The sequence below is a fragment of the Papio anubis genome, chromosome 7, assembly GCF_008728515.1.
Source record: "Papio anubis isolate 15944 chromosome 7, Panubis1.0, whole genome shotgun sequence".
Lineage (NCBI taxonomy): Eukaryota > Metazoa > Chordata > Mammalia > Primates > Cercopithecidae > Papio > Papio anubis.
In genome coordinates this window covers 103,379,705-103,394,779 of record NC_044982.1, presented here as the reverse complement: position 1 = coordinate 103,394,779, position 15,075 = coordinate 103,379,705, and the positions used below count along the sequence as shown (strand labels likewise).

General features: G+C 40.6%; 1 protein-coding gene across 15 annotated transcripts in view; it reads left to right on the top strand.

Moving 5' to 3' along the window:
* The window catches only part of AKAP13 (A-kinase anchoring protein 13), a 266,890-nt gene that overhangs the window by 232,100 nt on the left and 19,715 nt on the right, over positions 1 to 15,075 (top strand). For 12 of the 15 annotated variants that reach the window (XM_031669207.1, XM_031669206.1, XM_031669210.1 and 9 more), the window contains 9 exons: positions 3,252 to 3,387; positions 4,742 to 4,854; positions 5,483 to 5,635; positions 6,524 to 6,774; positions 9,443 to 9,568; positions 9,682 to 9,799; positions 10,424 to 10,672; positions 14,114 to 14,190; positions 14,763 to 14,944. In XM_031669207.1, coding sequence (XP_031525067.1) covers positions 3,252 to 3,387; positions 4,742 to 4,854; positions 5,483 to 5,635; positions 6,524 to 6,774; positions 9,443 to 9,568; positions 9,682 to 9,799; positions 10,424 to 10,672; positions 14,114 to 14,190; positions 14,763 to 14,944 — 1,405 coding nt within the window. The remainder of the gene's footprint in view (positions 1 to 3,251; positions 3,388 to 4,741; positions 4,855 to 5,482; positions 5,636 to 6,523; positions 6,775 to 9,442; positions 9,569 to 9,681; positions 9,800 to 10,423; positions 10,673 to 14,113; positions 14,191 to 14,762; positions 14,945 to 15,075) is intronic. The other 3 variants (XM_031669208.1, XM_031669214.1, XM_031669205.1) reach the window with 2 other exon arrangements.

Below are 15,075 nucleotides of genomic sequence, written 5' to 3'. Positions count from 1 at the left end.
CTAGCTTCCTTAAATGCTTTTTTTTGTGACATTATCTGTTGTTTCATAAGTCTGTTTTCTTTCTTATTTTCATGTCTTAAAAACATGCCTATTATGTGCAAGGTTCTCGACTATTACCTTCGACCCCCACAAGTCTTCTTTTTTTTTTTTTCTTGAGACAGAGCCTTGCTGTGTCGCCCAGGCTGGAGTGCAGTGGCGTGATCTTTGCTCACTGCAACATCCACCTTCTAGGTTCAAGCAGTGCTCCTGCCTCAGCCTCCCAAGTAGCTGGGATTATAGGTGCACGTCCCCTCACCTGGGTAATTTTTGTATTTTTAGTAGAGATGGGGTTTTATTATGTTGGCTAGGCTGGTCTCGAATTTTCGACCTCAAGGGATCCGTCTGCCTTGGCCTCCCAGGGTGCTGGGATTATAGGTGTGAGCCGCCGTACCTGGCCCTGCCACAAATATTTTTATTCCTACTGTACTCCACTGAGGCAACATAGTGGTCTAGAGTACAGATTGTGAATTCTAATTATATAGATTCAAGTCTGACACCACTGCTTAATAGCTGTGTAACTGTGGACATTACCAAACCTCTCTGTGCCTCATTTTCTTCCTCTGTAAAAGGGGATGATAATAGTATCATAGTGTGGTAGTCAGGTTTAAATCAGATCATACCTGTAAAGTACTCAGTAGTAAACACTCCTTAAGTGTTAGTTTTCACTGCTATAATCATCACAAATAAGGAAGCAGCAATATTGAGTCACTTACTTAGGTAGAATATGGATTGGTTACAAATAAAGAGAGCGGTTATTTTCTTCCCCCATGCTGGCTTTTAGATACAAGTTATTATGAGCTCTGCCTAACATCATTCTGCTTTTCCAGACTTTTCATTGATTCCTTCTACCTGCTTCCTTTTCTATCCTGTGTCTCCCTTCTACATTAATACTACATAATTACTTCTGTCTTCATTCCCACGGTTCTTCTCATCAGAATTGTCCTCTATTTTTCTTCTGACCCATCCACATCCTTGCCATTCTTCAAGAACTAGTGTTTTCTTCCTCCGTCCGATTTTATCTGCTCACTGACCTCTCTTCAGAAACATTCAGACTATGCCCCAGGCCCTTTAACTCTTAAGCTTATTCTCTTTTCTACCCACTTGCTTTTTTCCTCTTGGGTGGGGATGGGGTTGGGGGAAGAGAGGTAGATCCACATCCCATACCCCTTGTGTACTTCCTGCAGTTAGAATCTGGTCGGGTTGTAGTATGTTGGGTTTCTGCTGTTTTATTGTGTCATCATCTTGTAAATAGAATTTGAATTGGAAATTAATGATTATATTAATGCTTATTGAGTCAAAGACATCCTGAAATACTGTGAAGTCATAACTACCACCCCAATCTTATTTCCTTCACCTCTTGACACTCCTGGGGGTGGACAGACAATGCAGCCTGTGAATGGGACAGCAAGTCAGTTACCAAGGAAAAATGTTCCCAAGTGCCAGCGTGACCACTTTAGCAAATTAGATCTCTAGTTTCCTCTTTAGTCGTGTTAATGAGAAATACGCACTGTGAGAACAAATTAGAATTGACCCTTGAATAACTCAGATGATGGGTGTGCTAGCCCCGCCCCCATGCAGTCAAAAATCCACATAAAACTTTTGACTCCTCCAGAGCTTACCTGCTAATAGCCTGCTGTTGAGCAGAAGCCTTACCAATAACATAAACAGCCAGTTAATGCATTTTGTTTGTTATGTGTCTTATATACTATATTTTTACAATAAATTTAGCCAAAGGAAAAAATGTTATTTTAAAAATCATACGCAAGAGAAAATATATTTACTATTTGTTAAGCGGAAGTAGATCATCATAAAGGTCTTCATCCTTGTCGTTTTCACATTGAGTAGACCAAGAAGGAGAAAGAGGAGGAAAAGAGGGGTTGGTCTTGCTGTCTCAGGGGTGGTAGAGGCAGAAGAAATTTCACATATAAGGGGATCTATGTAGTTCAAACCCATGTTGTTCAAGGGTCATCTATAGTTACAGATGTTAAACAAGTGTTACATTTTCCTCATCTGTAAATTAAAGGAAATCCTCAAAATCTGTGCTCTCTGGCAGTGAGCAGAAGAATCACTTGAGCCTGTAAGATATGTAGACTCTTGGGTTCCACCCCCAGAAGACAAGGTGGGGGGCTGAGATTCCATATCTAACGGCACTCTAGATGTTTTCATGGTGAACGCTCCTAAAGAACGCTGCTCCCAGTTATCTCTAAGGTTCCTTTTACCCTTAAAATTCTTTCAATCTTGGGATCAGGCACGGTGGCTCACGCCTGTAAACCCAGCACTTTGGGAGGCCGAGGCGGGCGGATCACGAGGTCAGGAGTTTGAGACCAGTCTGGCCAACATAGTGAAACCCTGTCTCTACTAAAAATACAAAAAATTAGTTGGGTGTGGTGGCGGGGGCCTGTAATCCCAGTTACTCGGGAGGCTGAAGCAGGAGAATGGCGTGAACCTGGGAGGTGGAGCTTGCAGTGAGCCAATATCGCGCCACTGCACTCCAGCCTGGGCGACAGAACAAGACTCCATCTCAAAAAAAAAGAAAGTGTTTCAATTTTATTTGCAGTTTAAATGTTAAAATACGTAATACTCCCACAGGATTCTTTATCCCCATTGCCTATCCCATCCCAGAGGTAACCACTCTTCTTAGTTTTTTTTAAATTTATTTTCCTGGAGTTCGCCTGTTAAAGTAAATACAACTTGGATTATTTTTCTTTCTTTTAAGCATGAAAGATAGCCTGTTACATATTTTGTTCTGCACTTTGATTTTCCTCCCCTTAATAGATCTTAGAGATAGATCTATCTATCTGTGTCAGTACTTAGAAAGTAGTCCTCATTTTTTGTAAGTGGCATTGTATTCTGCTATGTGGTGTACCATAACTTATTCACCAGTCTTGTGATACTCGCGTCTTTTCCAGTCTTTTGCTTTTACCTATTGTGTTGCATTGAATAACTTTGGACATAACATCATTTCACGAATATACAAGTATATCTTGAAAAATAAACATAGCCTGAAAGTGAAATTGCTGGATCGAAGAACATAGGCATTTACAATTTCAGTAGTTATCACCAAACTATCCTCCATGGAGTTTTTATACCAACTTACAGTTCCAGGGCAAATCTACTGTAAAGCGCCTTACTTCTGCTTGTTATTTGTCAGATGGGTCAGTACTAGGTGGGACTGGATGAGTGATGCTTCAGTTAGTGTCCTCCTTTTGCAGCCGCACAGCCCAAGGAGCGTCCTCGGTCCGCAGTCCTCCTGGTGGATGAAACCACTACCACCCCGATATTTGCCAGTAGACGGTCCCAGCAGAGCGTCTCGCTCTCCAAAAGTGTCTCCATACAGAACATTACTGGGTAAGCGGAGATATTTAAAGATAGCACAGTTGGCATCTAGGTGACAAGAGCATAATAATCACATCATTTGACAAAAAGCTTTTTTTTTTAAGAAATAAATCTATAAAGTCATGGGTTGGTGCAGACAAGGATGATGGGGATTATGTTTTTGGTACATGTCATAATGGTCATTCTGTCACAAGGATCTCCTTTAAATACCCTTAGCAGGCTGGTTGCTGTAGGCTTTTGTATATCATCAGCTCTACTTTTGAAGAATCTGAGTTCTCAAAAGATGATTTTTTTTTAGATCAAAATAAGTAGGAATAAGAAAAAGGGTGATTTAATTCAGAATTTTGGGTTGCAACCACTTACAGATGTCATGCTTTTCTATTGTTCGGATAAACCTGGTTGTTTTGTTTCTTATCTCTGTTTTACATTTTTGCCTCTTAACACTTAAGTCAGTTTCATGGAGGTGAGTGCTGAGCCAATTATTACTATTAGGTTCCCACTCACTGGTTTGCACTGAGTTTTTTTACTGGTCTCCTGGCCAGGCCTGGGCTGTCAGGTGGTTAACAGGGGGCTGATAATGATGTTGCTGACTATTTTGGGTAAGATGCCTGCCTTCCCATCAGGTGAATAAGCCATTTCAAATGTAGGACTCAGAGTATCTCTTTAACCTATCTTGGAGCAAAATTCCTAACTATGCAAAAGTCTCCTTTTTGTAATTCCTAACCTCTGTGCTGGCTAATGTTTTCTCCTTCTTTAAAAAGTTTCAGGTATTTTTCTTTTGTTTTGTCTTTATGTTCTCATTATTTTCAAAAGTGTACTTTTCAAAAGTTGTAATGTTACTGAAGTTTGTATACATCGTAACTTTCAAAAGTGGGTCTTTAAAGTGTTCTTGCTTTTGTGCCTACTCACACATCAGTTGGTTGCCTGCTGTGCTAGTTAGTGAGTTAGGATTGAGAAAGTCCAAAGAGAATGTAGTTGATTCTAAGTGCTAGATCGGTAGTTATTTAGAGAACAGAAAAAAAAAAAAGTGTACTGGTTAGGCAATAAGTTTTAAACAGAAAGTTTCTTATATAATGTGTACATGGTTTGATGGAAGAAAGTTCCCCCTTGCTTCTTATCACTTTCTTTAAAAAGGCTCAAAAAGTCCTCACAATTTGAGTCTACAATGATACTAAATGCTCTAGACTTTGTTACCAGGCAGTGTGCATGTTGCTGTGGCCCCAACATAAGCAATTTGTCTTCAGTCACTGTAGTACTTCCAGCCAGTTGTCACTCTGGAGTCTTCAGGTACTCATTTAAGAATGCAAGCCATAGGCTATCAGAATGTATTTGACAGTATGGATTTTTTTTTTTTTTTGGTCCCCAGAGTTGGCAATGATGAGAACATGTCAAACACCTGGAAATTCCTGTCTCATTCAACAGACTCACTAAATAAAATCAGCAAGGTCAATGAATCAACAGAATCACTTACTGATGAGGGTAAGAGGAAGTTACGGCCTATATTTTATGCCTCTGTAGGGACTGTGTGTGCCATTACCTAGAATATAAGTCTTAATGGAGTGTTAGTGCCTGCCTCTTCTGTAACCTGTGAAGATTCTCTAAATTGTCAGTAAAGTGTCCAGTGCTTTATAATGACTGGGTAATCAAACTCATCTAGCAGCTGTCAAGTAAAGGATGTCATTTATTTCAATGTGGGCATACTCTTTAGTACAAATCTTTTTCTTCCCTTAGACTTTTGTACATGTACAGTTCTAGCTCACAAAGCAATTGTAATCCTGCTCTCTTAAATATGAAAAGGTACTAGGTCCCTTCCAATTCTTAACTTCATGTAGATAGAAGTCATGTCTTAATCATGTTGGATTTATGTCATGTTTATTACTCTTAACCAAAACCTCGAATGTAGAGTCTGTCACTCCTGAACAAGATATTTTTTTCTGGTACTGGAATATGTGAATATTCCCTGTGAATATCCCCTGTATTCTCTGTGAATATCCCCTGTATTCATGCATCTTATGAAATCAACTATCATCTTGAGGAAAGTTCAACATAGGCTTATTCTACAGGTCACAAACCCAAGATTCTGATACTGATTTTTTAATATATTGAGGAGTAGGTACAGACATGAATGAAGGACAGCTACTGGGAGACTTTGAGATTGATTCTAAACAGCTGGAAGCAGAGTCTTGGAGTCGAATAATAGACAGCAAGTTTCTAAAACAGCAAAAGAAAGATGTGGTCAAACGGCAAGAAGTAATATATGGTGAGATTCTTCATTTTGCTCTGATTATATTTGATTTGCATTGTCCAGCATTTTTAAGCGGTAATTTATTGCGCTATGGAAAATCAGTTTTTTAGTATGTGACTTCTTGAAAAGATTTCCTTTAAAAACTTTAAGGTACAGAGACATGGTCCTGTTTGTATCCTATCTCCTTTTTGTCCCACTCTTCTTTTTTCAGTTCTACTGAACATGGTACTTATATATGAGTGCTTATTTATACAGCAGTCCTAGAAAGAGATATCTCAGTTTTGTTCCTTACCTACGCTAAAAACTAGACTAAACACAAGTCATTTCCTAGAACTGGGTATACAGTCAGTTATGACAGGTCCTGAATCCAGTGAAGGCCTCTTTGGAAATCAATAATTTAAGACTGATGGAATTCAGTGTACCTATTATCAGAAAATAGGACTCATAAAAAATGGAGGAATAAGTTTAAAACACTTGACCAGGCGCAGTGGCTCATACCTGTAATCCCAGCACTGTGGGAGGCCAAGGTGGGTGGATCACTGGAGCCCAGAGTTCACGACCAGCCTGGGAACATAGTGAAACCCCGTTTCTACAAAAAATACAAAATCAGCCAGGCATGATGGTGTGTACCTGCAGCCCCAGCTACTCAGGAGGCTGAAGCAGAAAGATCACTTGAACCCAGGAGGTCGAGGCTGCAGTGAGCCATGACTTCAGCCTGGGTGACAGAGCCAGACCCTGTCTCAAAAAAAAAAATGAGAACACTTTAGGGGAAAGATAGCTATTGACCCAATTTTAAGGTTCAAACTGGGCTCTAAACTAGCTTTGGGACTGCAGCAGATGATCTTTGAGGGAGAATCCTCATGAAAGAGTGTTCCTGACCCTTGATCTTTTTCCTCCTTTTAGAGCTGATGCAGACAGAGTTACATCATGTCCGCACTCTCAAGATCATGAGTGATGTGTACAGCCGGGGGATGATGACGGATCTGCTTTTTGAGCAGCAGATGGTAGAAAAGCTGTTCCCCTGTTTGGATGAGCTGATCAGTATCCATAGCCAATTCTTTCAGAGGATTCTGGAGCGGAAGGAGGAGTCTCTGGTGGATAAAAGTGAAAAGAACTTTCTCATCAAGAGGATAGGGGATGTGCTTGTCAATCAGGTGAGAATAGGAAAGATCTCAGGTTCTTATATACGTTGGGAAAAGAGGAAGTTATGGGGTTCCATAGCCATGCATTCACATCTTGTTTCTACCATTTATTATCTGTATAAGCTCAGGGAACTTATTTAATTTCTCTGGAGCCTTGATTTCCTTTTCTGTAAAATGCAGATGTAGGGTTTCTCTCATAATGTTATTTTGGAAGTTAAAGGGAGTGTGTATATAAACTACCTAATGCATATGATAGATGCGCAGTAAAACTTAGTTTTTCTTCCTCAGTCTGTGCCATCATCAGAAACAGTATAGTTTAAGACATCAACAAATGTGGGCAGACACAGTGGCTCAAGCCTGTAATCCCAGCACTTTGGGGGGCGAGGAGGGCGGAGCGTTTGAGGTCAGGAGTTCAAGACCAGCCTGGCCAACATGATGAAACCCCATCTCTACTAAAAATACAAAAATGAGCCAGACGTGGTGGCATATGGGAGGCTGAGGTACAAGAATCACTTGAACCTGGGAGGCAGAAGTTGCAGTGAGCCGAGATCGTGCCACTGCACTGCAGCCCAGGAGACAGAGTGAGACTCTGTCTCATTAAAAAAAAAAAAAAAAAAAATTGAAAAATATTTAAATATTTGGGGCTGGGCACGGTGGCTCACACCTGTAATCCCAACACTTCGGGAGGCTGAGGCAGGTGGATTGCTTGAAGCGAGGTGTTCAAGACCAGCCTGGGCAACGTAGCAAGAACTGTCTCTACCAAAAAAAAATGAGAAAAGCCAGGTGTGGTAGTGCGCACTTGTGGTCCCAACCACTCAGGATCCTGAGGTGGGAGGATCACTTGAGCCTAGGAATTCAAAGTTGCAGCAAGCCATGGTGGTGATTGTGCCACTGTACTCCAGCCTAGGCAGAGAATGAGACCCCAACTCAAAATTTAAAAAAAAAAGTGTGTGTGTATGTGTGTGTGTGTGTGTGTGTGTGTGTACAGTGTGTGTTGGAAATCTTCAACTTTCCCCTCTGCCTCAAATCAGAAGGATCTCATGTATCTAAAAACCAGCTGAAGCACAGAAAATTGAATAAGTGACTATCTGTAAAATACTTAATAAAATATGTATTGTTGATACTTTCATCAAGGTGTGGTATGGTTTTAGTCATACTCCAAAAAATTCAGCTAAAAGTTACTTTGGTACTTTTAGATGTGATTATCGTAGACAGATTTTAATGATCTTTTAAAATATTATTCTTGAAAAACACATTGCCAGTATAATCTTTACAGGCAGAGGGTTATAACATGTACATCTGACTAGATATTTCCCCAAAGATGCAGATTCCCCAAAGATTTTGGGCAAATATCTGCTGCTGTGTAGAAGCAGAGGCTTAATTGCTGGAACATTTGTCTGAGAATTGTACATTTTGTCTTTCCTTTGTATTCTTGAGCCCATACCCTTCACTTCATTAATTTATTAGCACATTCACTCATTCGTTTTTCAGGTATTTACTGAGCATCTATTAAATGCCAGGTGGAACTACAAAGGGGGATGATATGGCTTAGGCCTCTGCCTCAGGGAACTCCTATTCTAGGAGTAAAAGTAAGCATGTTATGAAATAAATGCAAATGCAGTGTGGTAAATGTTTGAACACAGATAGCTGCAACAGATAGAGCTTAAAAGTAAGACCTACAAATGATGACCTTTCCTCCTGAAACATCCCCTCGGGCATTTTCATTTCTCTCTCTCTGCCCCTCCTTTCTGGTTTCATCTAACTTTTACTTCATCTAACTTAGTACTTCATCAAACTTTGACTTGTATTACCATTTGTACCTCCTCGCACTTGTGTACAACCCGTAGTAAGATCTTTGATGCTAGAATTCACCGTTTAACCTGTAGTTTCCATTTGCTGGTTCTGTGTGCTGCCAGTGCTAGGATCAACCTTTGGGGCATTTGCTTTGTCATATGAGCAGATAACTTACTGTCTCAGCTCTTCCATTGGTAAATGGTGAAGGGAAAAGCTACCCTAATCCTTCTTTCCAGTTTTTTGGTAAGGATCAATTTGTGTTGCCTCTGGAGGTTTTTAGTACATGGAAATCAATGCTTAGCATATATTTTATGAACTGCATACAGAAATTCATTGATTTACCACAAAGTGAACATACGTTCAGATGAACCATTGAGATTGCACACATTTGGGAATGATTTAAGGGCCTTGTGGAATTATTAGGACTACTGGCCTGAAGTAAGTAGTACAAACAGATCCCTAGGTAATGAGGGCTGTTTGTGATATCTGTCTAACTTATCAAGGTCAGGTATTTAAGATTGTCTCATGAAAAACTCCTACTGAATCTCATTGTTTTATTACTGTTTATGACAAATAGAAGTTAGAATACATTTTACATTTCCTATGTGCACAGTACATAAAATTTCTGTGATTTTTTGTTGTTTTTCAAATCTGTATAACAGCTTTATTGAGATTTAATCCGTATGCCATATAGTCTGCCTATTTAAAGTTGAACCTCTTGAGTAACTGCCAGACTGCTTTCCAAAGCTGCTGCACCATTTCATTCTTTTGGGCGAATTTATGAGGAAGCACTTTTGACTTTTACAAGTAGACTGGAAACATTTTACAAAATGGCATTACGAGTTTGGTGCCCCATGGCATGACTTCTGTTCTCTTTTCTCTGCAGTTTTCAGGTGAGAATGCAGAACGTTTAAAGAAGACGTACGGCAAGTTTTGTGGGCAACATAACCAGTCTGTAAACTACTTCAAAGACCTTTATGCCAAGGATAAGCGTTTTCAAGCCTTTGTAAAGGTATTGATAAGAAACATGAAAACCCCCGTCATTGTTGAGAGCAATGTGTCCCTGTCGGCTTTCACTAGAGCCTTTTTCATGTGATTCCTCACAGTCTGTTTACTCCCTTGCAGAAGAAGATGAGCAGTTCAGTTGTTAGAAGGCTTGGAATTCCAGAGTGCATATTGCTTGTAACTCAGCGGATTACCAAGTACCCAGTTTTATTCCAAAGAATATTGCAGTGTACCAAAGGTAAGTCTCCTTTCTAACCCAGTCTTGTATGGCAATGGACTGTTTCCTCTGTGGCCAGTAGTACTGGAGGCCCCATGGAAGTGCTGTTTCATGCTCTAGTAGGTCTAAAAGAGACCTTGTGTTTTATCTTGAAAATAATTTTCTTGAATGAAAATTTGGACTGTTATGTTACCAGACTTAGGGTGGATGATAGCAAGAAGGAAAGGGACCACATTGATTCCATCCAGAGTTCAATGACCTGAACACTATTCTCTTATCACTAGGCTGGGAGATAATTTCCACCAGTTCTTCCCAGAAGTTACATTAAGTAACACAAAGATACAAATTTAAAAAACTTGGTTGCTCTTCCTGCTACTACCTTCGTCCTAGAAGTCTTTAGTTCCTTTTATTTTAGAGCACAACATATGATTGCATATTATTTAAATCATTGAAAACTTCTGGCTTTTTTTAGAATCAAACTTATGACAGCAAGAGGGATAGGCACATGACCTCTGACGTGTTGGCTTCCCTCTGATAGCATAGTCACAAGGGAAAAGATGATATGGAGTGAGAAGTCAGGATTCCCTTGCTTCTTCCCTGGTCCAAAAGGAGCCATAAAAAGCAGAATTATTCTTTCCTTCCAAGACAATGAAGTGGAGCAGGAAGATCTAGCACAGTCCTTGAGCCTGGTGAAGGATGTGATTGGAGCTATAGACAGCAAAGTGGCAAGTTATGAAAAGAAAGTGCGTCTCAATGAGATTTATACAAAGACAGATAGCAAGTCAATCATGAGGATGAAGAGTGGTCAGATGTTTGCCAAGGAAGATTTGAAACGGAAGAAGCTTGTACGTGATGGGAGTGTGTTTCTGAAGAATGCAGCAGGAAGGTTGAAAGGTAAGGCTTGGCTCTTTTGTCTAAGTGTGTGCCCAGGTACAACAGGCAAAATCCAAGTGCTTTTGTTGGAAATTCACTACCAGATTTTTTCTCAGAGAGCCCATCTCCAAACACCACCCAGGAGCAACAAGCATTTAGTTCTTCATAATCTTATATCAAAAATGGTTTGTGATGGCCTACAAAATCATACAAAATAGAGCAAGATGACAAAGAAATGATGCAGTCAGAGAAAATGGAAAATAAGATTTTAAAAAAACAAAGCAAAGCATAAGATTAGTGCACATATGCAAGCTGTCAAGGAAGGTGTATTCCCCTACAAGAGATGGACAGCCAGGTTGGAATTGGGGTCTATGGCAAAACTCACAAGGAGGGAGACACAATCAGCGACGGTTTCACAGAATCTGTGAATTCAAAACACATCACTTGTTCACAAGCGATGTTAGAGGTTCACAGGCTTGTTCACAGCAATGTTAGAGGAATTTGCAGCTCCAGACACCTAATAGAAAGTTAAGTTTAACCCACATCAGTTAGATTTATTATTATATTTTATGATATACATATATCTTTAAAACAAAAGAAATCATAAAGGATGCCCATTTTCCATTTGGTTTTAATTTTTACATTTCAAATGGTCAGCCATGTCAAGTTAATGAAGCTGTGAGGCTTGTTTTTTAATTTATCTGTACATTTGATTTTGTTTGTTTGTTTTCCTCAAACCTATACTCCATGGGTCTATGTGTTACACCAATAGCCTTGAGTTATACCCACCCCTTCACCCTGGCCTCAGTGAGCTGAGGACATTGAAGCAGGCTAGGCCAGTGCTGTCAGCCTCACCAGTATAGAAAGAAGGTGGAGGAAATGTGTGCTGCTTTCGTTTCTGAGGTGTAAGTGATGATGTAGGTAACTGCTGTCGGAAATACCCATGCTTAGAACAAATAGTAAAGAAGTTCCAGGCAATCAACTGGTTTCAACAATGAATAAAGCAGGACACTCTGCTTAGAAGTTGAAATCAAAATGAAGAGCCTTGGAAAGAGGTACCTGCTCTACAGTGTGATGTGTGCTGGGATGGAGGAGAAAGCAAGAGGAATAGCATTAGAGTCAAGTCTTGAAGGATGACAAGGAAGGTACCTGGTACGTAAGGAGAAAGTGCTCCCCCCACTAAGGAAGAGAAAGTGGAAGCATCGAGTTGAAAGGATGTGGCACGTCCAGGGAAGAGTGGACACCCGGGACTCTCAAATAGAGAGCAGAGTGAATGATGGGGGAGTGACGGGAAACTAGCCCAAAGAAATGAGAGGGGCCAGGTTGTGATGAGGTGCATTCTCCAGACTGAGGAGTTAACAGTTGATACTATTGATGAGGGAGGGGGGCAAAGAATGGGTTCAAAAAGGAGAACGGCAAGCAGGAAAGGGATACTACATGAGGTGGTTTTTCAGTATAACAACTAGGGGCAGTTTAGAGTGCAGCTGGAGTGAAGAGAGACTGGTGACAGACAAATCAAGAGACTGTGCAGTGCTTTGGGGAAGAGCTCATCTGGGCCTGCACTGTAACAGAAGGCATAAAAAAGAAGGGCAGAAAAGATTCAGAGAAAGAAATCTCCTTTCCCACCACCAGCTGGCTGTGTGTTTCATTGTTCTGTGATAAACTCGAACTAAGGCTCCTTCCCTCCAGTCCTAATATTCTGTGATGTTGCGAGAGCCCTAGCTCTCTTTGAGACTTCTAAGCAGGCTTGCAGTTCAGAAATACCTGCCTTTTCTTGTAAAGGCCTGAATTTCCTAGAGCTGCTGCTGCCTGGAGCCAGCGCTTTATTCTTTCCTTTACATAGCAATTTATTTATGTCCAAAATAAAAACTAGTAGATCCCAGCTGTTGGAATAAAGTTGTGGTCAAGCCATGGCAGAACGATAGGTTTTGTGGCCTAGAATGCCTCCAGTAGAGATAGGAGTTGGTGTTTAGTCATTTTCACCCCCAAGTGAATTCATGCCAAGTACAGCCAGTACTATGTTAGGTACTCTTTGAAAGGGGTGGGATTGGCCGGGCGCGGTGGCTCAAGCCTGTAATCCCAGCACTTTGGGAGGCCGAGATGGGCGGATCACGAGGTCAGGAGATCGAGACCATCCTGGCTAACCCGGTGAAACCCCGTCTCTACTAAAAAATACAAAAAACTAGCCGGGCGAGGTGGCGGGCGCCTGTAGTCCCAGCTACCGGGGAGGCTGAGGCAGGAGAATGGCGTAAACCCGGGAGGCGGAGCTTGCAGTGAGCTGAGATCCGGCCACTGCACTCCAGCCTGGGCGACAGAGCGAGACTCCGTCTCAAAAAAAAAAAAAAAAAACAAAGGGTGGGATTGTTTTTTTCTGATCCACTGACACTGATCGTATAAACTTCAAGATTCAATGAAGTTAAAATTTGTGTCTCACTTATTTGGGGGGAGGGAGAGGGTGCAGGCACCTGAATTATTTAGAAGTAAACTTTAAAAAAAAAAACTTTTTCATAACTGATGGCAGTACACAGAAAATTGCAGTAGTTTAGCCTAAAAAAATTAGACCTCCCTAGGAATCAGATGTCCTTGCTTCTGTTTTCTTCATAGCTTTGCAGTGAATTCCACAGAAAGGGGATTCCAGTTGCAGCAAAGATAGAAGAAAAGGTGGGGCATGGACTGCGTAAGTCAGTTCCATCCTTTCCCAGGGAATCGTGGACTTCACTTTCCACAGTGAAGATGTTACATAGGGGCCAGCCTGCCAGCTCGATATAGACTCAACTCCAGAGACATCAAACCATCCTCAAGAGACTAGTGGAAAATGTTACTACCTACTCCTAGAGGATTAGTCAGAGCAAGAGTTTAAGTTGACTATTGCATATGGAGCTGAGGAAAGAGCCCTATATTCACATGTACCTGTAAGACTAGAAGGTGCCTGTGTGGCCACTCTTTGTTCTTTTGAGGGTGTGGAAGACGGACATCTTTTCATTAGACTTAGATATTTCTATACTTCATCTTTGGGCAGCATTGCTGTCTCCTGCCCCACACCTTTCCCATTACTGTAATCAGAAGTCAAAAAATATTGCAACCTGAGTATTTTTTGGAGTATCCTGCTCTGTGTTGCTGTTTAACATCTGTACAAGTCCAGCTTTTCAGCTTTATTCTTAAAAGTATTTTATTCTTAAACTCTTGTCTTATGGGATATATCTTTCTAGGACTGAGTACTTAAACTTTTCCAAAACAAGGCTTTGGTGATAAATCCCATTTTAAAATGCTGCTAAAAAATCTGGTGACCAGATGTGAATCCTGGAGAACTGTAGAACTGTTGCTTTGGAGGAGTGTGATCTCAGATCATAGTTTGCCCTTATGGGGGTGTATGTATTGCACCTTCAATAAAAACCCTTCTGACTGTGGTAACTATTAAGTAGTCATTGTTCTATCTTCCCTTCTCCCATTTCCATTTTCCAGAGGTTCAAGCAGTTCTTCTCACTGACATTTTAGTTTTCCTTCAAGAAAAAGACCAGAAGTACATCTTTGCCTCATTGGTAAGCTGAATTGTTATTTTTGTAATAGTATTATAAGCATCTAGGTTAGTTATGGAATGTAAGCACTATATTATTGCTCTCCCCAGCCCTCTTAAAATTTAATGGCTCAGGACAAATTCCTCTGAGTAATTTCCCACACGCCCTCACAATTTTCTGGCATCCCCTCTTCCCCAAAAATTATTATTCTGTTTCATCACAGTCTTCTTTTAGTGTCTTGGACATCTGACTATTTGACCTATGAAGAAACCTGTCACTGGAGTATTTCTCACATGTGAGCCCATAAATGATGCTCATGTATAATATTGCTGACTGGATTCTTTGGGGAACCTGGAAAGATTCATCATGTAGAAAACATGACTGGAACCTTTAGAGCCATAAATTACTATTTCCCTTTTGAAAATCTTTGTTAAAATCTGAATGAAATGAGATATTTCTCTTTATCCTAAAGCAGCCATTGTTTTTCAAACTGTGTGCTTTTTTAACAGCATCTAGTCTTACCTTAGATTTAAGCTGTCCTTAAGAGTTAGAATATTGTATATGTATCTTTTATTTGCTCTCTTCCCTTTTTCCAGGACCAGAAGTCAACAGTGATCTCTTTAAAGAAACTGATTGTGAGAGAAGTGGCACACGAGGAGAAAGGTTTATTCCTGATCAGCATGGGGATGAAAGATCCAGAGATGGTAGAAGTCCATGCCAGCTCCAAAGAGGAACGAAACAGCTGGATTCAGATCATTCAGGACACAATCAACACCCTGTAAGTTAACCACCAGGCCCCACCCTTCCCAGCCCTCCTGATGTCTCTGTGTGTTTTCATAATAGGCTGTACTGTGACCAGAGTAATCGACATCTTACGAACTTTTTGTTTTGTCTTGTTTGGGTTGTATT